The 23473-nt window shown below is 44.0% G+C and overlaps 2 protein-coding genes across 4 annotated transcripts in view; both read left to right on the top strand.

Moving 5' to 3' along the window:
* Nucleotides 1-17366, top strand: part of sulf2a (sulfatase 2a) — a 64671-nt gene extending 47305 nt beyond the window's left edge. For both annotated transcript variants that reach the window (XM_023996257.3, XM_023996256.3), the window contains 19 exons: nucleotides 3918-4166; nucleotides 4725-4964; nucleotides 5062-5213; nucleotides 5779-5948; nucleotides 8056-8206; nucleotides 8449-8624; nucleotides 8788-8916; nucleotides 9016-9072; nucleotides 10052-10181; nucleotides 10335-10551; nucleotides 10979-11240; nucleotides 11478-11574; nucleotides 11665-11819; nucleotides 11940-12109; nucleotides 12324-12466; nucleotides 12623-12731; nucleotides 14655-14688; nucleotides 14994-15047; nucleotides 15405-17366. In XM_023996257.3, coding sequence (XP_023852025.1) covers nucleotides 3989-4166; nucleotides 4725-4964; nucleotides 5062-5213; nucleotides 5779-5948; nucleotides 8056-8206; nucleotides 8449-8624; nucleotides 8788-8916; nucleotides 9016-9072; nucleotides 10052-10181; nucleotides 10335-10551; nucleotides 10979-11240; nucleotides 11478-11574; nucleotides 11665-11819; nucleotides 11940-12109; nucleotides 12324-12466; nucleotides 12623-12731; nucleotides 14655-14688; nucleotides 14994-15047; nucleotides 15405-15435 — 2655 coding nt within the window. In that variant the 5' untranslated portion in view covers nucleotides 3918-3988 and the 3' untranslated portion in view covers nucleotides 15436-17366. The remainder of the gene's footprint in view (nucleotides 1-3917; nucleotides 4167-4724; nucleotides 4965-5061; nucleotides 5214-5778; nucleotides 5949-8055; nucleotides 8207-8448; nucleotides 8625-8787; nucleotides 8917-9015; nucleotides 9073-10051; nucleotides 10182-10334; nucleotides 10552-10978; nucleotides 11241-11477; nucleotides 11575-11664; nucleotides 11820-11939; nucleotides 12110-12323; nucleotides 12467-12622; nucleotides 12732-14654; nucleotides 14689-14993; nucleotides 15048-15404) is intronic.
* A 706-nt stretch (nucleotides 17367-18072) lies between these two features.
* The window catches only part of LOC111969890 (rho GTPase-activating protein 39-like), a 50841-nt gene continuing 45440 nt past the window's right edge, over nucleotides 18073-23473 (top strand). The window contains exon 1 of one of the 2 annotated variants that reach the window (XM_023996254.3): nucleotides 18073-18491. In XM_023996254.3, the coding sequence (XP_023852022.1) occupies nucleotides 18478-18491 (14 nt within the window). In that variant the 5' untranslated portion in view covers nucleotides 18073-18477. The remainder of the gene's footprint in view (nucleotides 18492-23473) is intronic. The other variant, XM_023996253.3, reaches the window with a different exon arrangement.

The following is a 23473-nucleotide window of genomic DNA, read 5'->3' as shown; positions in this document are numbered from 1 at the left end:
CCAAAGTCACCGGACAAACACACAAAAGAATAAGAACGTCACGTTCTGTAGGCTTCACAGAACTACAAAAAACAAATCCACAAAACTAAGGTGTCAAACATGCTGCCTAAGTATAGATCCCAATCAGAGAAACAATAGACAGCTGTCCCTGATTGAGAACCACCCGGCCAAAACATAGAAATAAAGAACTTAGAGTCCCACCCGTCACACCCTGACCACACCAAACATAGAGTTAAAGATTTCTACGGTCAGGGCGTGACAGTACACCCCTCAAAGGTGCGGACTCCGGCGGCAAACCTGACACATAGGGGAGGGTCCGGGTGGGCATCTATCCTGGTGGCGGCCCGGTGCGGGACGCAGACCCCGCTCCACCTCTGTCTCCCCCCCTTTGGTGGCGCCTCTGGTGCGGCACCCTTGTCGCCGACCCGGCTGGGACCCTCTCCGCAGGCCCGACTCTGGGACCCTCGCCGCAGCCCCGGACTTGGGACCCTCGCCGCAAGCCCCGGACTGGACCCTCGCCGCAAGCCCCGGACTGGGGACCCTCGTTGCAGGCCCCGGACTGGGACCGTCGCTGGAGGCCCCGGACTGGGGGACCGTCGCTGGAGAGGCTCGGACGGGGACGCGACCTCGTCGCTGCGAGGCTCCGGACTGGGGACCGGTCGGTGGAGGCTCCGGACTGGGGACCGTCGCTGAGGCTCCGGACTGGGGACCGCTGCTGGAGGCTCCGGACTGAGCCGTGAGAGCAGGCACAGGATGAACCGGGCTGTGGGGAGCACTGAGTCTTGGTGCTTCTCCTTGGCACCACTCTTCTTAGCTGATATGCCCACTTTAGCCCGCACGTGCGGCGCGAGGCCACAGGATGCACTGAACTGACACAGCGCACCGGAGACACAGCGGCGCAGGCACGGAGCGCAATACCCTGGCCGAAACGGCGCACCGGAGACCAAGAGCGCTGAGCTGGCACAATAGCTGCCCTGGCTGGATGACCCACTCTAGCGTGGCACTCTGCGGAGAGCTGGCTCCGAGCGCACCGGGCTGTGCACGCGCACAGGAGACACCGCGCTTTACCGTCATACACAATGCCTGACCAGTACCACGAGTCCACCAACTCCCCGCTGTGTGCCCCCCTCAAACAAATATATTTTGGAGTGGCTCAGAATAACGAACGTCACGTTCTGTAGGCTTCACAGAACTAACAAAAAACAACATCCCACAAAACTAAGGTGTCAAAACATGCTGCCTAAGTATGAGTCCCAATCAGAGACAACAATAGACAGCTGTCCCTGATTGAGAACCATACCCGGCCAAAACATAGAAATAAAGAACTTAGAGTTTCCCACCCGAGTCACACCCTGACCAACCAAACATAGAGTATAAAAAGATTTCTACGGTCAGGGCGTGACAGTACACCCCTCAAAGGTGCYGACTCCGGCSGCAAACCTGACACWATAGGGGAGGGTCCGGGTGGGCATCTATCCTGGTGGCGGCCCCGGTGCGGGACGCAGACCCCGCTCCACCTCTGTCTCCCCCCACTTTGGTGGCGCCTCTGGTGCGGCGACCCTTGTCGCCGACCCCGGACTGGGGACCCTCTCCGCAGGGCCCAGACTGGGGACCCTCGCCGCAGGCCCCGGACTGGGGACCCTCGCCGCAAGCCCCGGACTGGGGACCCTCGCCGCAGGCCCCGGACTGGGGACCCTCGTTGCAGGCCCCGGACTGGGGACCGTCGCTGGAGGCCCCGGACTGGGGACRGTCGCTGGAGGCTCCGGACTGGGGACCGTCGCTGGAGGCTCCGGACTGGGGACCGTCGSTGGAGGCTCCGGACTGGGGACCGTCGCTGTAGGCTCCGGACTGGGGACCGCTGCTGGAGGCTCCGGACTGAGCCGTGAAGCAGGCACAGGATGAACCGGGCTGTGGGGGAGCACTGGAGATCTGGTGCTTCTCCTTGGCACCACTCTTCTTAGCTGAATGCCCACTTTAGCCCGGCACGTGCGGAGCGCAGGCACAGGATGCACTGAACTGACACAGCGCACCGGAGACACAGTGCGCAGGACCGGCGCAGGATACCCTGGGCCGAAACGGCGCACCGGAGACCAAGAGCGCTGAGCTGGCACAATCTGCCCTGGCTGGATGCCCACTCTAGCGTGGCACTTGCGGAGAGCTGGCTCCGAGCGCACCGGGCTGTGCACGCGCACTGGAGACACCGTGCGCTTTACCGCATAACACAGTGCCTGACCAGTACCACGCTCCACCAACCTCCCCGTGTMCCCCCCCTCCAAAAAATTATTTTGGAGTGGCTTCTCGGGCTTCCGTCTTCCTCCTCATATCGTCGCCGCTCCTCCTTCGCTGCCTTTATCTCCTCCTTTGGACGGCGATATTCCCCAGCCGGCCTCCAGGGTCCTTTACCATCCAGGATCTCCTCCCATGTCCATGAMTCCCTTTCTCCACGCTGCTTGGTCCTTTGGTGGTGGGATGTTCTGTAACGCTCGTCGGAAGAAGTGGACCAAGGTGCAGCGTGGTACGTGTTCATGATTCTTTATTTAATCAGAACACCAAACAAAACAACAAAAGAATAACGAACGTCACGTTCTGTAGGCTTCACAGAACTAACAAAAAACAACATCCCACAAAACTAAGGTGTCAAAACATGCTGCCTAAGTATGATTCCCAATCAGAGACAACGATAGACAGCTGTCCCTGATTGAGAACCATACCCGGCCAAAACATAGAAATAAAGAACTTAGAGTCACACCCTGACCAACCAAACATAGAGAATAAAAAGATCTCTACGGTCAGGGCGTGACACAAGTAGTATTTTACTGGGTGASTTTAACTTATTCTAATACTAATCTTTCTCAATCTCAAAGCTGTGAGAAGAAACACCACATCATATTTGTATTCAAGGCAGTCTTTTCGAAACATTTACAGCAAGTACAATCAATTGCCATTCCTGTACTGTGAACATATGTAATCAACAGTTTCCATGACAAACTCTGTTGGGGTTCGTTTGTAAGAAATCAGAGGTGTACTTGCATTATCAAATCAATATAAAACAAGTAAACATTTAGCAAATGATGCATGAAGCTATAATTTAGAGAAAATATTACTAACAGAGCACTGTCACAACGTCATGTCTATTGTTTTATGAGGAAACGCAGTGTGTAGAGCATCAGTGAAGTATACTGCGTCTACATAATTTTCTCTTACTGAGCACACAGATAATGCACCACCACATCACCACGTCTACGTTGTCTGAAATCAGTCTGATGAGCACTTTGTTATCCTGCCCTGAAACACTTTCTCAATGCACACTCTGTAACTATTTGAGAGCAACAATATTKTGTATTTCTTTCCTCAAACATTCACCAAAGCAACCCACAATGCCCACCTGTTCAATAACCTCTGTCTCCTCTGGTAAATCTCATACCGTCTTTAAACTCTTTCTCCTCTCCTTCACCTCCGCCCCACTCCACCCCCCTATTCTTTTCGGGTAGACGAGGGAGCGTTGGCCCCTGGCCCAGGCCCATTAGCCCCAGACTGGCAGCCATGTGTTCACCAGCAGAGATCATTACACTGAGGCAATGACACCGCTCTAATGCGTCATTAATGATTGATTAACGAGGGTAGCCTAAACAGGTGCATTTATATGGAAGAGCGCCGTGAAATGGCTCTACTCACATCTGCCTGTTCTTTACTTGAGTGTGTCTATGTGAGAGAGAAATAGTTGAAAGAGTGAGAGAACGAGAGAGACACTTACAGTATTTCTCACAGACAACTACTCCTGATGACCATAGACCAGACTTTCTGACTCGTTAATATTACATGTTTTATAATTGTCACAGCATAGCTACCAGATTGTAGTAATTTGTATGGTATGGATTGTTTCGGTCTGGTCTCATCCTTGTCTCTGTGTCTGTCAGGGTGAGTGAGGGAGTACGGCAGCAGAGTGGCCCCTGCTTCAGTGAGAAGGAGGTGAAGACAAGGTAGATCCATGGGAGGACGGGGCCTCCTTCTCCTCCTCCTCCTGGGGGTGGTCTCCCCGGCCCAGGGCTCGTCCTTCCTCTCCAGCCAGCGACACCGGACACGTCTGCAGAGGGATCGCCAAGCCCGCAACAATGTCCGACCCAACATCATCCTTATCCTCACTGACGACCAGGACATCGAACTGGGTAAAACACAGTGTGTGTGTGTTTGTGTCTGTGTGTGTGTCTGTGTGGTGCTTGTTCAGTGTCTGTCAGCATGTTAGTGAGAGAGGTCAGGGTAATGCTTCCTCTTGGCACCATTCTCCATTTGCCCACTCGAAGTCAAGTACCCCATGGCCAACTTCAGTATTGGCATGGAGCGAGTGGCCTATGGCATCCATTGTCTGAGTGCCAAACCCTGGCCATCTCCCTACCCGTTTAAGCCCTTAAACTGCATATTGGACTGGAGTGCCAGTATAACAGCCTCACTGACACCCTTTGTTCCGCTCTGATTGCTCGTGAGAATACCATTGAAAACRAGGAATTTATGGTCGAGCATCTGTTTCACTAAACAATCGGCATCAGCCTGAAAAGCCTTTAGTACACATGAATTGAAATGGGCGACACTTCACAGAAAATATTTATTCTCTCTCTCCCCCTCTCTCTCACATTCCTCACCCCCTTCCATCTTTATGCCTCTCTTCCCCTCACCCTTTCCCTCTCTCCCTCCTTCCCCTCTCTTTTCCCTGTCTCTCTCTCCTCCAGGCTCAATGCAAGCCATGAATAAGACACGGCGTATCATGGAGCAGGGAGGCACCCATTTCTCTAACGCCTTCTCCACCACTCCCATGTGCTGCCCGTCACGCTCCTCTATTCTGACAGGGAAGTACGTTCACAACCACCACACCTTCACCAACAACGAGAACTGTTCCTCACCCTCCTGGCAGGCCCACCATGAGCCTCACACCTTCGCTGTGTACCTTAACAACTCAGGCTACAGGACGGGTGAGTGTGAGCTGTGCACACACACACACACACACACACACTTTATTGCAAAGAGAATCACTTTGTACTTATCACCCCCCCTCTCCCAATGTCCTAGCGTTATTTGGGAAGTACCTGAATGAATACAACGGCTCGTATGTGCCCCCTGGCTGGAGGGAGTGGGTAGCGCTGGTGAAGAACTCTCGCTTCTACAACTACACTCTGTGCAGGAACGGCGTGCGGGAGAAGCATGGCGGCAACTATCCAAAGGTTCCATCCTGTTTCAGTTTTCACTCAAATATTGGATTTGTAACCTATGATGATGAATAACCCTGATTTAATCATCAAATTCTTAAAAATTATGATAATATTGTTATACAGTAGTATACAATAGTAAACAGTAGTAAACAGTAGTATACAGTAGAAAACAGTAGTATACAATAGTGTACAGTAGTAAACATTAGTATACAATAGTAAACAGTAGTAAACAGTAGTATACAGTAGTAAACAGTAGTATACAATAGTGTACAGTAGTAAACATTAGTATACAATAGTAAACAGTAGTATACAATAGGGTACAGTAGTAAACATTAATATACAATAGTAAACAGTAGTATACAATAGTGTACAGTAGTAAACATTAGTATACAATAGTAAACAGTAGTATACAATAGTATACAGTAGTAAACAGTTTATCTCAATCTAAATATTGTTATAAGGCAGCCATTATGACACGCTTTATTGCTCTATACACATTTTTATTTCCCTTTCTGGGAGGAAGTAGCCTAATATTAGAGTTCAGAACCTCATGTACAGGCGATTCTTGCTTCCACAGGACTATCTCACAGACATCATCACCAATGACAGCATCAACTACTTCCGCTCCTCTAAGAGGATGTACCCCCACCGACCAGTGATGATGGTCCTGAGCCACGCTGCCCCACATGGGCCAGAGGACTCAGCACCACAGTACAGCACTGCCTTCCCCAACGCCTCACAGCACATGTAAGGATATAGTGTAACAGACACACTAATTGGACAGAAGATGCAGTGTGCTAGTGTACGCTGAATGTAGGATCAGCGATGATCCTTGTTCATTGCAGACTTTACAGTAGATTGGCATTGTTAAAGAGGTTCATGATAAATAGGCATCCATAGATTATGATAACACACTATGGGTCCCAGCCTTTGTCTGCTTGGCACAGTACCCCGAAGATAAGCACTTGGTCCTGGGCTAATACAACCTCTCCCATTGGTCATGTGAGAGACAAACAGGGAGCCAGTAATGAGCCTGTGTCTTTGGTCGATCATTCTCTCCTGTAAGAGTGAATCCCATAAGCATCGTTAAAGTACTGAATAAAAGTGTAACACAGTGATTATGTTCAGCCCAATCTGTTTTAATGTCAACTTTTAATTGCTTTTTCTCAGAAATCTACACCCCTCCCGTTGTGAGCTTATAAATTATCTCGCTTTCCCTTTATGGAGGGAAAGAAAATGGCTCCCCTCTTACTCCATCCCTCCAGAAAACCCTTTTCACGTCCACATTGCAGTGACTCATCTTCATCCTCTGTTAAAATCTGTTGTCAGGGCCTTGTGCTCCAAGGCCATTGACGATTAGCTTTTTGCCAAGTCAAATCGATATGCTGTAATGTTAAATATGCCTTGCCTCCAAGACCTTATTAGATATTTAGCAGTATGTTAACTTTGAAATCATTAAGGTTCCATCTACCCCTGAGTTAATATTAATAAAATGGTCCTCTCTATGTTAGCTGATATTGATCAGAATGTCAGCAGGTTACCTTTTCTTTGGTTCATATGCCTCCAATTCAGCATACACAATAAGTTATGAGATCAGTTTCAAAGGTGTAGTTGGAGCCATTTGCAAGCACTGGGAGAGCCTATTGTTGTATATGCCAATCGTAAAACAACACAGGGGTTGGAACCGGTTCAGGGAAAATAACAACTTTTTTGAGGAACGGAAACAGCACCCGGAACACACAAGTCCCCGCTTCATGCCAAGCCCCCTCCATGTTCATTCCTCTCTATAGCTCTCTCTCTACCGTGAAATTTCAGTTGCATCTCACGCCTGCACTTATCTGTCCATCAAACATGTAAACAACTAGCTTACCCTTTCACTAGCAAGCTGCTCTATCCGTGCTAATTGTGGAGTAAATAAATTAGCTTAATGTGAAAACGATGTTGATTTGACGTGTTCAAAAATTCACGAAATGAACTATATGAYCCGTTATTATTTGGGGTTCGAACCGGTTCAAAACTTTATTATGGTGGTCGGAAAACTGGAACTGAACGAGATTTTATTTTATTTTGTTTGGAACAGAACGATTGGAAAATGATTTTGGTTCCAACCCCTACATCATGAAACCAACCACAGCTTTGTATAATCCGATTTCTATTGGAATTCACATGACAATTCAATTCAATACAATACAATATGCAATACAACACAATGCAATGCAATGCAATATAACAATGCTTCCTTCACACCAGAATTTCAAATTTAGACTATACAGCTATGCATATTAAACACTCTTCTATGAATACTGTGAGAACCATCACAATGTTCCCTACCATAATACTATTCAGTGTTAATTCAAAAGATATGTCACCTCTATAGAATGTGATCTCTAAAATGCTTTCCGTAAAGGGGGAAACAGAACCACTCTTCACCCCACCGCCTTTAAAATAACGTTTTTGTTTTGTTGATGAAACGGAGGAGAGGAGCATACAGCATCGTGGTAAAGAAAAAGTTGCAGTACATATTCTACTGTTCTATTGCGCGTGCAGTGAAACTGTGTTCGTTGGTTGAAGTAACTTCTCTGTTGTTGTAATATTGTAAACAAACATGGCAGTTTCAACAATTACAGATTTCAGCTTAAAGCTCCTCTGGGATTTCTGGAGGCATAATGGTGAAAAAATCAGAGCAGTAAGCACTCCTCTGTCTCATGTGCTTGGTAAAAAAAACAAAGACACGTCAATGAAGATAAATTGTGTCGAGAACTAAGTATGTGTGCAGGTGCTTTCTCCTTCTGAGATGATTTGCCCTCTTTACTGGCTTTATCTTCACACTCGTTTCCCTCCATCCCTTTCTCAGAACCCCGAGCTATAACTATGCTCCTAACCCAGACAAGCACTGGATCCTGCGCTACACAGGCCCCATGAAACCTGTCCACATGCAGTTCACCAACATGCTGCAGCGCCGGAGGATGCAGACCTTGCTGTCTGTGGACGACTGTGTGGACAAGGTGGGTCAGACAGGTAGACAGGCAGACTGACAGACAGATAGCTAGGCAGACAGACAGATAGCTAGGCAGACAGACAGACAGACAAACAGACAGACAGCCAGAGAGGAAGAAAGACAGACAGACAGACAGACAGACAGACAGACAGACAGACAGACAGACAAACAGATAGACAAACAGAAAATAGTGTCTCATGCTCAACTAAATCTACCTGACAACCTGTCTCACTGTGTCCTCCTCCTCAGGTTTACAACATGCTGGTGGAGACAGGTGAGTTGGACAACACCTACATTGTTTACACATCAGACCACGGCTACCACATTGGTCAGTACGGCCTGGTCAAGGGCAAGTCCATGCCCTACGAGTTTGACATCCGGGTGCCCTTCTACATTCGAGGACCCAACGTGGAGGCAGGAGCCATGTGAGTGCAACTTTGAAGCTTTGTATAGTACCTTTTTCAGGATATGTTTCAATGGAAATGGTTATCTTTTGGCGCTTATCTCACTGTTACTACTACTCTCTTGGTAATATCTCTTACGCAGCACTCATCTCTCTCCCCCATCTGCTCTTGTGCCCTCCTGCAGTAACCCTCATGTGGTGCTGAACATTGACCTGGCTCCCACACTGTTGGACATGGCCGGAGCCGATGTTCCCTCTGATATGGACGGCAAGTCCATCCTCAAACTCCTGGACACAGACAAACCTGTCAACAGGTACAGAGGGTCGCAACTTAATTTGCATGGTTTGAACTTAACACAATGGACACTCCATGTCGCTTCAGGATGACCTGAAATATCTTGCTTTTGTTGCAGGTTCCAGGTGAACAAGAAGGGGAAGATGTGGAGGGACTCCTTCTTGGTAGAGCGAGGGTCAGTACGTTACATTCATAATTGAGTCATTAACCCTCCTGCTGTGTTCCGGCAAAATTGGACCGATTTCATAGTTTTCTTTCTGAAAAATGTAGTTAATTTAATCTGATTAAACACACACACACACACACACACACACACACACACCACACACACCACACACACACACCACACCACCACACCAACACCACACCACACCACACCACACCACACCACACACACACACACCACACACCACACACACACACACACACACACACACACACACACACCACACACACACACAAACCACACACACACACACACCTACCTCACTCCCCTTCTTGGCTTCCATGGCAACCCCCACGGGAACCATTCCCCAATGGAATCTTTTGCCCACAGGAACCACACCTGTTGGCATTCTCACAAACAATCGCAACATTGTTTCAATAATATATAGAACTTTTTTTGCAGCTCTGGTGTATAAAGCTTTTTTGAGGCCTTGCTCACAATTAATTATGTGGCAACACAATGACCCAACGATATAATGCACGTGAGGCTCTTGATCATCTCTTTGATCACACTGGTGAGGAGGAGAGAGTCTTTGTTAAACGTAGTATTTCTTATAGTCAAAATTATCCGTACATTATGTTCTTTTTACTCAAAAATGAGTTGTATGAGCTCAGGTCAATGAGGCCTACAGGCCATAAATAGCAAATAGAAGTTCAAAACGTGTAATGTTCACAAGAACTTAAGTTGATAAAAAGATCTAACACAACATTAGGGGATAATATATATATTATTATGGATTTATAATCAGCTATAATAGGGCTGTCATTTTGGACTGGGAACACAGAATGAATTAACATGAAACAAACACAACAGGAGGGTTAATCAAGTGCAATTGAAGGGATAATCCCCCACAGCCATGTGATCAAAGTTTTATGTATGTTTAGTCTATGTTCTATTACTCTCATCTGAGTCCACCCTGTTCACACAGGAAGCTGCTCCACAAGAAGGCTGATGGGAAGGAGGTGGCCCAGGAGGAGAATTTCCTCCCCAAGTACCAGCGGGTCAAAGACCTGTGTAAGAGGGCAGAGTACCAGAGCTCCTGTGAACAGCCAGGACAGGTAAGAGTTCCGTACAATACCCACAGGCACAAACACTTATACATTAGCAGAAATATAGCTAAATCTCTCCCCCCATTTTCCCCTCTCTGAAAAAGGAGGGAGAAATGTAGCTAAATCTCTCACCCCCCCCCTTTCCCTTCTCTATGTGTGTAGAAGTGGCAGTGTCTGGAGGACCCGTCTGGTAAGTTGAGGCTGTATAAGTGTAAGGGCATGGCCAGTCTCTATGCCCCACGTATGCAGGCTCTGATGGCCAGCAGCGGGTCCCAGCAGTGGGTTGGACACGTCTCCAATGCTGGAGACAGCTGTGACTGTGGCCCCCTAGGCCTCAAAATTACACCCCTGAAGAGGAAGAGACTGCCTACCAAGAAAAGTGAGTAGTCCTTTCAGTGGCTTATAGATTTACCATTTATCAAAGGCTTATAAATTTTGCTTGCAAATTATAGTTTGTTGTCCCGCAGTGGCAGATTAGAAAACTTTACGAAAATATAATTTTTTTATTGAAATGAGACATAATACAATTTAAGTTTTAAGTGACTTCCTGTGCGTCATTTAAAAACAGTGACAAATGCMATATACTTTAACACCCTCTCTCTCTTGGGTCATTGGCGTTGCAATACCTTTGTAATAATAACATTGAAACAAATTATTTTTTTATTTTTTTATTTTACCGTTATTTTACCAGGTAAGTTGACTGAGAACACGTTCTCATTTGCAGCAACGACCTGGGGAATAGTTACAGGGGAGAGGAGGGGGATGAATGAGCCAATTATAAAGAATAACTCTTGTAAACCCATCAGAGGTAAAGTCCACTAAGAGTCTGACTAGGAACCGTTGGGCCCGGTCCATTCCCTTTGAGCTGGATGGAGACCTTTATGCTGTGGACCTGGAAGAAGGCTACAGGCCCGTGGGCCTCCGGAATACCAGCAGGCCTGGGGAGAGGAGGAGAGGAGCGGTCCTGCAGGAGGACGACGATGAGGAGTTCAGTGGAATGGGAGTTACAGCCAGACCTACAACCAGCAACAGCCTTACACCACCTGCCGCTCTTAAAGTCACCTACAGGTGTGTGGTGTGTGTGTGAATATCTGTGAATATGTGTGTTGAGTTTCCATGTTAGTGGGTCTTTGAATATTAGTATGATTAATCTTTATGTTCTTGTGAAGCACACTAGCTTTACAGTAATTCATTCTCAGGTGTTGAGAGGGTGCTGTAAGAAACTGCTAACTGCTGTAAACTGTGGTAAATGCAGTTGTCAGGTAAAGGTGCTGATACAGTAGCTGGTGTGTGTTTTCCCCACAGGTGCTCCATCCTGATGAATGACACAGTCAGGTGTGATGGAGGACTCTACAAATCCCTCCAGGCCTGGAAAGACCATAAGCTCCACATCGAGCACGAGGTACTGCTCTAGTTTATCCCCTATCTGGCCTATTCTGGAGACTTTCCTGTCATTGCGGTGATTCACTATTTTGTATGTGTGTGTGTGTAGATTGAAACCTTGCAGACGAAAATAAAGAATCTGCGTGAGGTCAAGGGTCACCTGAAGAASGTTCGGCCTGAAGAGTGCCAGTGTAACACCCCCAGTTACCTGTCCAAAAACAAAGGGATGTTCAGACTCAATGCAGGTCGCATTTACTCACTCAGGTAATTCATGTGAGAGAGTGGTGTGTGCATGTGTTTGTGTGTGTGAGAGAGAGAAAGAGTGCGAGAGAGAGAGAAACCTCCCCACAAACCAATATCTGTCCTCTCGTGGTGTGTCCTCAGCAAAATGCCCTCTAAGCAGAAGAAGCAGTGGCTGATGAAGGAGCAGAAACGCAGGAAGAAGCTCCGTAAACTGCTCAAGAGGCTCCGCAACAATGACACCTGCAGCATGCCTGGTCTCACCTGCTTCACCCACGACAACCAGCACTGGCAGACWGCCCCCTTCTGGACAAGTATGGAATGACAGAATGCAGACTAAAACAAATGCAGAACAGTAGTAACAGTTAGAGTAAAATTAAAGAGACATAGGATTCCTGAATTTTTACTACTCTGCTTCATCACTGCCACAAAATGATATATTGAATGATTACTAGTAAGTAGGCGCGTTAAAACTGGCCATGTATCTTGTTTGAATAACTACCTCTGTCTCTTTCCATCCCCTGCCAGTGGGTCCATTCTGTGCTTGTACCAGCGCAAACAACAACACCTACTGGTGCCTGAGGACCATCAATGACACACACAACTTCATATTCTGCGAGTTCGCCACAGGTTTCATAGAGTACTTCGATCTGAACACTGACCCATACCAGGTATCGCTCTCTCTCGCTCTCTCTCTCTCGCTCTCTCTCGCTCTCTTGCTCTCTCAAGTCTCTCGCTCTCTTTTAAATCTCACAAATGAGCTGTAGCCTCCTATTGTGATTTTTTACAGTGTTTGGTAACATATCCTGTCCTCTGTTTGTCTGTAGTTGATAAATGGGGTTAGCACCCTGGACCGCACTGCCCTCAACCAGATGCACCAGCAACTTATGGAACTGCGGAGCTGCAAAGGCCACAAGCAATGCAATCCAGAGACAGGTGAGTCAGAAAGACACACACACACATGCAGTACCAGTTAAAAGTTTGGACACACCTACTCATTCAAGGGTTTTTCTTTATTTTTAATATTTTCTACATTGTATAATTATAGTGAAGACATCAAAACTATGAAATAACACATATGGAATCATGTAGTAACCAAAAAAGTGTTAAAAAAATCTAAATATATTTTAGATTCTTCAAAGTAGCCACCCTTTGCCTTGATGACAGTGTTGTACACTCTTGGCGTTCTCGCTTCGCCTGGAATGCTTTTACAACAGTCTTGAAGGAGTTCCCACATATGCTCCCACATATTGTGGAGGCCAGGTCATCTGATGCAGCACTCCATCACTCTCCTTCTTGGTCAAAAAGCCCTTACACAGCCTGAAGGTGTTTGGTCATTGTCCTGTTGAAAAACAAATCACTGACAGTGTCACCAGCAAAGCACCCCCACACCATCACACCTCCCCCTCCATGCTTCACGGTGGGAACCACACATGCAGAGATCATCCGTTCCCCTWCTCTGCATCTCACAAAGACACACCGGTGTCAGCGTATGCGCTACTGGTGTTGAAGTCAGGTGCAGGAGAGCAGAGAGTTGTGATCAGGCGCACACTTTATTTGGCAGAAGCAAACTACAGATGGATGCAACAGTGTCCTACAAACCTCCAGCCAAAGGCAAAGGTGCAAAGCGCAACAAAGTCACAAATAAGCAAAAATGTTTAACAATTAAACATACTCCAGGTTGAAACATAGTACCCGGGGAAAAACCAGCTAGGCGCGTCAATACAAAACACGTAACAAAACAATCCCACACAAAGACATGGGGGGGAACAGAGGYATATATATATGCAGTTGATTAAGGAATGTAAACCAGGTGTGCGGGGAACAAGACAAAACAACTGGAACAATGAAAAATGGAGCGGCGATGGCTAGAAGGCCGGTGACGTCGACCGCCGAACGCCGCCCGAACAAGGAGGGGAGCCGACTTCGGCGGAAGTCGTGACAGCCGGTTGGAACCAAAAATCTCAAACCATCAGACCAAAGGACAGATTTCCACCGGTCTAATGTCCAGTGCTCGTGTTTCTTGGCCCAAGCAAATCTTCTTATTGATGTCCTTTAGTAGTGATTTCTTTGCAGCAATTCAACCTTGAAGTCCTGGTTCACGCAGTCTGCTCTGAACAGTTGATGTTGAGATGTGTCTGTTACTTGAACTCTGTGAAGCATTTATATGGACTGCAATTTCTGAAGCTGTTAAGTCTAATGAACTTATCCTCTGCAGCAGAAGTAACTCTGGGTCTTCTGTGCCTTTCCTGTGGTGGTCCTCATGAGAGCCAGTTTCATCATAGCGCTTGATGGTTTTTGTGACTGCACCAACTGACCTTCATGTCTTAAAGTAATGATGGACTGTGGTTTCTCTTTACTTATTTGAGCTGTTCTTGCCATAATATGGACTTGGTCTTTTACCAAATAGGACTATCTTCTGTATACCACCCCTACCTTGTCACAACACAACTGACTGGCTCAAATGCATTAAGAAGGAAAGAAATTCCACAAATTAARTTTTAACAAGGCACACCTGTTAATTGAAATGCATTCCAGGTGAATATCTCATGACGCTTGTTGAGAGAATGCCAAGAGTGTGCAAAGCTGTCATCAAGGCAAAGCTACTTAGAGGAATCTAAAATCTAACATTTATTTAGATTTGTTTAACACTTTTTTGGTTACTACATGATTCCATATGTGTTATTTCATAGTTTTGATGTCGTTACTATTATTCTGCAATGTAGAAAAAAGTAAAAATAAGGAAAAACCCTGAATGAGTAGGTGTGTCCAAACTTTTGACTGGTKCAGTACATACAMACATACATACACACAAACCACTGCTACTTCAGTTCTTTAATAACATGATCTCTATTTCAGGTGGTAATGACAGAAACTCTTTAAGTGAATACAGGTACTCAAATTTTTCTTATTGTACATTTTCCTGCATTTCCTGCATTGGGTAAATAATATAATGGAACACTTCTTTTAAGCAGATTATAAAGTCTCTGAGGTACTTCATAGGGATTGCACAAATTGTCACATTGTTGATTCTATTAATGAACAACTATTTAGCACAAGGTGAATTCTAAAACGCAAGCATGATACTGTAGCAGCTTCTGTTCCTCATGTTGCAATGAATCCTAATGGCTTGTTTCCGCTGTTTGTGTGTGTGTTTCCCCCGCACGTGCGTGTGTGTCCGCGCTGTACATTCTTCAGGCCAGTTCATCGTCGAAAGAGGCCAAAAGTGAAGAAGCCCTCTTCCAAATCCCTGTGAGTTTGTCATAACCCATCTGTTCCTCTCAGTTCAGCCAACCTCCCCCTCTTCATCCAGATTATCTTGCTTTGTCAGATGGCCCAGCAGCATGCTTCTCAACCTTCTCGTTTGAAGCCTTTCATGTAACTAATACTTACCTGCATTTCAATGTCATGCCCTTAAGGCTTAGATAGACCCACTTTTCAAAGTCAGTGGTGTTGTACTGATGAAGTGTCCTTTGTCTTTGGTATTTTCTGGTCATTTGTCAGAGTTGTCTTCTAGTTTTTTCTTTTTAGAGTTGCTGGAACTACGATTATCAGCAATTTATACTATTGAAACACTAATATATCTCTAACTGTGTGTTGTTTATACAGAGGGCAGATATGGGAAGGATGGGTTGGTTAACAACCTGTGTCCCACAACCCACCACATTGCAGTCTGCCAATAGAGGAGGACCAGAACTACTGGAGAACCTGAGGACTTTGTACAGACTTCATGGGAATGTAATCTGATCTACCATTATTGTGGGAGTTCATGGAGAACGATGCTGATCCAACATTAGCTGCCACCGATGCTCAGATCATCACCCAGCAAAGCAAATACTGAAAAATCCAAGAAAATGAAAACTATAACCTCTCCTGTCTTCTCTCTTTCTCTCTCTCACACACACACACACACACACTCATTCACTCGCACAGGAATGTCCTCACCTCTCATCTCCCATCACACCAGTTGTCAGGACCGCCAAACTGAGTTGGAGACTGATCAGTTGAGTGGGGATACACTTCGAACCTGTACTTTGACTTCCAACAGCCGCCCTGAGTGAACAGTGAATGTAAGGTGTGTTTAATATTAGTCTCTCGTAACCGCCTTAACATTGGGTCCCGAGATTAGTTTAATGTCAATTCTGCTGCCACAACCTGAAATGTATCATCCCTTATGGCATTGTGCCACATCTGGGTTAAATCGTCACCCCGTGGGAGTATAATGTCAGGCGATAACATCAAGTCAAGCTTTCGCCTCACTGCACAGCATGAAAGGTACTGTCCAGAACACGCTAGTACGCCTGAGGGGTATGCTACAAAGCAGTATAAAGGAGTTAGCCGGCTAACTTGCCTGAATATTCTGAAATAACTTATTACATTTTAGAAAGATGAGRTTGACATATGTATGGTCTAATTGACTTAACCATAAACACATATCRATGTTTAGCTTTCTTAATGAACCAGAAAATCAACTGTAAAATGACATCCACCAATGAAATGTACATTCTGCTGGTGTGAAGATGTTTGTTTGGTAGTCTAGTCTGTACCATTGTCTAGGAGGGTGGGGTAGTGGTTAGAGAAGTCCCATCCTGGTTTAAAGTGAACAACTTAATCAAAGTTGAACCTGCTTTGTAGTATACCYCTCTGGAAACWTCTCACTTCTTTTTGTTTGTGTTATGGCCACAGAATGGTTCCCCAGGACATTTACTCCATTATTTTGCAATATACATTATATTAACGTTGATGTCATGCAAGGATTCTTTACACCCCCCCAAGGATGATACAGGAGTGAGGACAACAACACACCAGACTGTATGGGGATGGAGCTGGTCAGGATATGAAAGACACATCACATCACCACCTTGCTTATCCCCCCTAGTTCACTTTAAACCAGGATGGGACTTCTCTAACCACTACCCCACCCTCCTAGACAATGGTACAGACGAGACTACCAAACAAACATCTTCACACCAGCAGAATGTGTACATTTCATAAGTGGATGTCATTTTACTCCTTTGTATTGCTAATGCCACCTGCTAGATCCAATCAGGTTAGTTTGTTCAGCTTGCTATACATGGTGCTATGATAACATTGTGAAAAATAAAGACTTGCTGTACAGTATGTATTTGAATGTATGTTGTGCAATTAATATAAATGTTTACAATATTTTTTATAATGCAGAAAAATAGGCAGACCTCTCTTTCGTGTTTGATATGAGTTGACAAATATGACCTTTTAGAAAGAACGTAGCCTGATGAATTGTCCTAGCTCTGTATTTGTCCATTTGTCCTGTCTGGACATCTCTCTGAATTTCTCCTCTGCTCTGTCGAACCCCACTGTAGTTTGAAAATACTTGTTTAAGATGAGAAAGCATTTAGAAAATATTCACTGTGAAAAGAAGTCCCTGTAAAATGGCTCTGTTGTACACAAGAGTAAACAAGTTACACAACAATGTAATGCATCTTGACATGCACATTCATTTATTGCCCTCATTTTTAGCGTTCTTTGTTTCTRAGCAGTGAGACTCCCATAGCAGAGTTCTGATTGTGAATAAAGTGTTGATTGCTCTCATGTCTGTTTACTCCTTTAACCTTTAACCCTGCTATGTATTGGTCACCTCTCTGTTGTTGTCACTGCTGCAGCTATACATTAGTGGGCTCAGGATGAGTGAGAACGTTCTGTGCTAAGAAACTCAACCAGCAGGTGTCTCTGTTTGCGTTCTTGTTGCTTACCCCCTGTCTTCCATCCAGTTCACTCTGACTGTGAGATCCTAATCAAAGATAGACACTAGAACAGGGATGTGCAACTTTGATGTGGGGGGTGGGGGCCTAAAATAATCTGAACTCATCATGAGGGGCCTCAGATAATTTCTACACATTTTGTCAAGGGATGTAGAAAACATGTTTCTGTTGTAAAATTTGATGAAATTCTACACGTTTTGCCATGAGAAAAGGTTGCAATTTTATAACTGATTTCTTAATTTTGCGCAATTCTACAATACCCCCCCCCCCCCCCCTATACCAGTGGAGGCTGCTGAGGGGATGACTGCTCATAATAATATCTGGAAGGGAGTAATTGGAATGGCATCAAACACATGGAAACCATGTGTTTGATGTATTTGCTACCATTCCACTGACTCCGCTCCATCCATTACCACGAGCCGTCCTCTCCAATGAAGGTGCCACCAACCTCCTGTGACACAAACACGCAAAAACGGTTGGCGGGCCGCCAGTTGCCCAACCCTGCAGAACCAACAGCTAGTGGCCTGTTAATAATGTTAAGCCCYTAGGAACGCCTACACTTTAAATTCCCATGTGGGGGGCAAATGTATTTAGGACTCTCAAAAACTTCAATATTAAAGACGTGAAAATGAGACATAAATCTAAAGCATCAACAATGGACCAAGGGTAGGCTTAGAATTGTGTCGAATGTCCCGTCAGAGGTAGCCTTATGGCTATAGCAGGATGAGCGGGAAGCGCGTGGGTGCGTCCTGGACTCGGACTCCGGGGTGACCCCCATCGTATGACTCACGTGCAGAGGCGGAGACTCCATATCTAAATCACTACGGGAGTACAGTCTCTTGTTCAGACCGTCCAACGCGGTGGGAAAATTAACAAGAATAAGTCAACATTACATTATAATTTCAAGACCAAGGCAACGCAATGTTTACAATGTGAAGAAAATGTCCGTSATAAGGTAAGATAACTGGTATTGGAAATTAAAACTAACGGGCAACATTTATAACAGAATTAACTTTAACTCAACCAGCACCGCAGGATTTGTTTGGCGGACTATTTTGAATTTCGAGCATCGACTAACCACACTTAAGTGTAATTTACTTAACAGACGGATAGGCTACGATTGTTTCAATGTAGCCTAGGATGTTAAACATTTTAKATTTAAATTTAAAGTGTGTACTGTCTTATCCAATATCCCTGTGAAGATGAGGAATGGTGGAGGAAAGTGATATTGCAAGGTTATGGACCTAACTTTTATTATAGTGTATGTCTGTTGTCCTGTTTATACAGGTTAATGCTGAAAGATATTCAGATAATCATTTAGAAAACTAGTCACCAAAAAGTTTCCCCCCATGTTATCTGGTGGTTGTTTGAGAGCTATAACTGATATGAATAACATATTTCAGTATCCTATAGAGACAATTATTAGCCATTAATCTTGTTAAAAACATGTTTTAAGTCAACATATTCACCCAACATCAAAGCATGATTGAAATTGTTGTCTATAAATGAAGTATTTCCCATAGATGCTGTATCCTTTTTGGGAATATTTAGTTTGCCTTTTGAGTTTCKTTTAATTGTCAGTTCCCACTATGATTCATCTTTAACTGATTCGCAAATTGGCTTTACTGGCTCTTTAGTGTGGTTAACAGACCAATAACCAAGGCGGAAGACAAATGTTCCGTATCCCATTTGTTGCACCGCTGTTTCACTCATGTAGGTTAAGATGGCTGGTGCAGTTAGATTGACTTGGTTTATTCACACATTAATATTCTCCAACATCTGTCTCTATGCCTTAAGACAGATGTGAAGTTGCTCATTAAAACCCTTTAGCCTCTCTTCTGCTTTGATTTTGTTTTATGAAACAGATGGTTCAATGGAAATAAGTCTTKGCCACAAGCTCAAAGAAAGTCTTATGTGAATGTACTCCATTTTTTTACTTCCCAAAAAGTGAATTATTGATGAACATAAATTAAATTGTGTTTATGGATTTGAATGTGTTATTGGGTGTCACCGGTTTAAAGCAAGCATTTCTGAGATAATGTGTTTAGCCAACCCCTGCAGTCTCAACAGCCTTGATGTCTCCGTTTAGAGTGGTTCAAGGGGACATTCAACACTTTTTTGATGGCTTTCATTCCCTCACTGGTGGTGTAACCATCAGACATATGAGTCACTCCAAGGTCCTCAGTAGCATGCTGTTTGCAAAAGACGCCATTTATATGGTCTGGAGTACTAGGGAGTATACATCTCACAGCGCAGCACTATTTTACCTCTCCGTGTGCAGCTGGTGTTCCTATCCAACGTTCGYGTATTGGTGACAGCGTGAGATGGGGAGCATCTGTGTGGTGTTGGGTTCTGCATACACACTCACTTTTCAATCCGTCCCACTCGATCTATCACACATTGTACAAGAGGATAAATCCCCCCATCGATACACATTGCTAAATACTGCACAATTTATCACTTGRCCCCAATCCTCCCTTCCCCAAAACAAATACATTTTACCTTCCTGTYTTATACTTATGCTAAAAAGTTTATTCTACTCTACTGAGCCATTTACTTTGTTCTATTTATATAGTTTATTTTTTCTTATTGTTGCGTTGTCGAGAAGGAACCTGCAAGTAAGCATTTCGTTGGACGGTGTATACCATCTGTATCTCGTACATATGACTAATAAAACGTAAAACTTCAAACATAAGCGTCCACTGACTCCTGGAGACTTTTGAAACAGAAACTAAGTAATATGGGCAATTCCACAGTAACGGAATTACACTTTGACTGCAATATGTATGTTTTTGGGCGACCCGGCCAAATTCACATAGAAATGTGAGTTATAWATCTGTAATTKTCATTGAATGCAAGCGGTAGATTTGTTCTGTGTATGCAATTTCTACGCTTCCCGTTCCTAAGTTTAGTTTTTGCGTTTTTACTTTTTTGTACACCAGCTTCAAACAGCTGAAAATACAATGTCTTTGGTTATAGAAAATATATTTCAGTGGTTTAGATGGTACAATGATTCTCCACACTATACTTTCTTGTTTTCTCACAAGCGGAAAATAAGCAAACTATTCAACATTTTGCAACCCAGGAAATGGCAGAGCGATGTTAAAAAAAGAAAAATGTATTAAAAAAAAACTATATAGATGCAAACTGGTAATGGAATTCAAGTAAATTCTCCCTCAGGTTTTTATGCGYCCACGTTTTCCAAAATGTCTTATCTTATATTAATCTTAATTCAGAGGTCTGCAGAAAGAATGGGGTGTCAGCTATGACATGGCACCTTGAGTTTAAAAATATCTCTTAGTTATTGATCTAGACAGTGGARCCTGGAGAAGTGGGTATACTTWAATTTTGGCCCAAAATTTCTAATGGCCTGCCCGACGAAGGAAAGGCGCCCTGTGTGGAAAATTCTATGAGAAACAGTGACATACACTCTGAATGATTTAAAATGATAAATCCCATATTGGTCTTTCACAGTCAGGCCAACTCAAGCTGTACTGTGCAAAAGGCTAATAGTATTTTTATAATGACTTGCTCATTATGCGTTCTCCTGTTCTATTGGTTTTCTTTCAACTTTATTTRGTTGTCTATCACCCAAATGCATTATCCTACTRATATTAGCAACCCATGATAGTTAATGCGTCTTTAAATCCCCCCTCTTTCTAATGGATATTTCCATCTCTGTCCATGAAACTGCTTGCATGTGTGCTGTTCATTTTAGAATGGTGTTTTCCCGCAATTTGCATTTTGTAATTAACACATAGGCCTACCTCCATGTGTACATTGCTGCGCATKAAATGTGAAGAACTAATAGTTTATAAAAAAATAAGCTAATCATTGATATCAGTAAAATCACTATAACAAATTGATAGATCTACCATTCATTTTTACTTCTGTGAACTTTCCATAATTTCATTAGAAAATATCTTGTGGGTTTTTGGTAACGGAWTTACAAAGCACGAGGCAACAATTTCTCCAAAACAAAATATAAGTGTTTATATTAGTTGGCAGAGGTCTTTATGTCAACATTATTGTGTTTTGATGTATTTCTAAAACTTTTWAAGACTTTTGCTGGTAAATGTTTTCTAAGACSCCRTTTCCATCTGTCTATCCAGAAATCAAAGCCTTTCTTATGCCTAATTTTTAAAAATGGAACATAAAAAAATAATAATACATGTATAAATGCCTTCATTTCCCAAAATATAGACTCTTAGCTTTAATTTGACACCCAATTGATATGCTCCTATGAACATCACATGTTGATGCTCYTGGGTCATTTTCGATGGAAATGCCCATATGTAAAGAAGTAAGAGTCAGAAAAGCCCTGTTGATGCAAAATGTTGCAATTGCCATTTGACTTGTGATTTAGAGCAAAACAATTGGGTGAACTGTTGGAATCTTGGAAATATAATGATTATTCTAATTCTATAGTTAGAATWTAATAGTGGGAACTTTTGAATGCWGTGTTTGATATGACAAAGAATGAAAAATGCCAGGSAGGTGTATTGTGAAAGGGTAGGAACCAAAGTGTTGATAAGTGTTTCCTAGGGGACCCTATAATCTTTGGCTACTTAAATGTTTTCGCTTAGCTACTTCATGTAGTGAACGTATTTCTCTTTGATTTGAAGATACTGTTGCACAAACAACATGCTGATTTAGGTCTACACAATCACTGGTATTATCAAGCTGTAGAGCTAATTACATTTGCTTTGACTCGGTACATTTATTAGCTAGCGATTAGCAGTAGCGGCTAACAATTAGCTAAGAATTAGCTAACTTGCTAAGAAAATGTAAACAAGCTGTTTGTAGATGTAAGAAACACAAATMAATAGTGTAATTATAGAATGCTAGTGAATTTATATTAAGAAGCAAAGTGAAAATAGCATCGTTGTCATCAACGTTGTTGCATGTGCTGCATTGTCCATGCAGACTGAAGGCAAGTGTCTTATGGTCAAGGAACAACAAATGCGCTTCTTGAGTGACAAGGGGCGGGGCTAGGTCTATGTGGAAAGCGGCAGCGAGAGATGACTCACACTTATCACATTTTAATAAACCAAACATTCAAATACCTTTTTATAGAAGGCAAATTCAAATTGAAACATCAAAACAACTCTCACATTGGGATGGACTGAAAAACTCCCTTATTAAAAATCATTCTTGTTGGAGAGGGCCTAAATATAGTCTAGCTAATTAACCTTACTTTTAAAATGTCTAAATACTTTTAGCGGGTCAGAGTAGGATATGATTGTGAGCTCCTGAGATGCCTCACAATAGGATGTTGTCCCTCTGTTTACTCTGTAGACTCACAATGGTCTACAGACAAAGGAGGATGGGACACTGCATTCCTCTAGGAAGGTTACCCCAGTGCAAACCAGCCAGCCAGGCCTTTTGGGAGAAACATGACAATGTGAAGGCAGGATCTCCGTCACACAACCAATGGCTTTGATGATGGATGTGTTGGATTGGGCCGTTAAGGGCTAGTGCGATGTATTATGTCTCGTTGTTCTGTGGTGCTGATTGCTAATTTTCTGTAGAGATTGGTTAAAACGTTACGATGAAAGAACGTGATAATTCATTAACACTCATTCACTCCTCTGTGATTCTCTTTGGCTTTTACCAAGGTGATGGAGCTCCTATTTTTTTCCATCCAAATGTGTGTGCCCTGTCTCAATCCAACCTCTGACATTTGGAATCCTTCTTAGACAGAGCTAAAGGACTGGCTTAACTTTCTGACCTCAGCTGTGGTAAACATGGTTTAGTGTTTTAAGTGCTCATGTTCCTTGCATTAGGGTTGCATTGGGACTACCAGTCCAAAAGTTACAGATGGTCATGATTTAGAGAGACCAGACCTTCACCTGCATCCTCAGGTTTTTACCCAGACGGATGCCTCTTTCCTGTGTGGCTCACTTGGCCACCTCTGACTCCCCTCTCACCCTGTAA

This window comes from Salvelinus sp. IW2-2015, linkage group LG11 (genome assembly GCF_002910315.2).
Source record: "Salvelinus sp. IW2-2015 linkage group LG11, ASM291031v2, whole genome shotgun sequence".
NCBI classification, from domain to species: domain Eukaryota; kingdom Metazoa; phylum Chordata; class Actinopteri; order Salmoniformes; family Salmonidae; genus Salvelinus; species Salvelinus sp. IW2-2015.
Note: the sequence above shows the minus strand (reverse complement) of the source record. Positions and strands in the feature narration are given on the sequence as shown.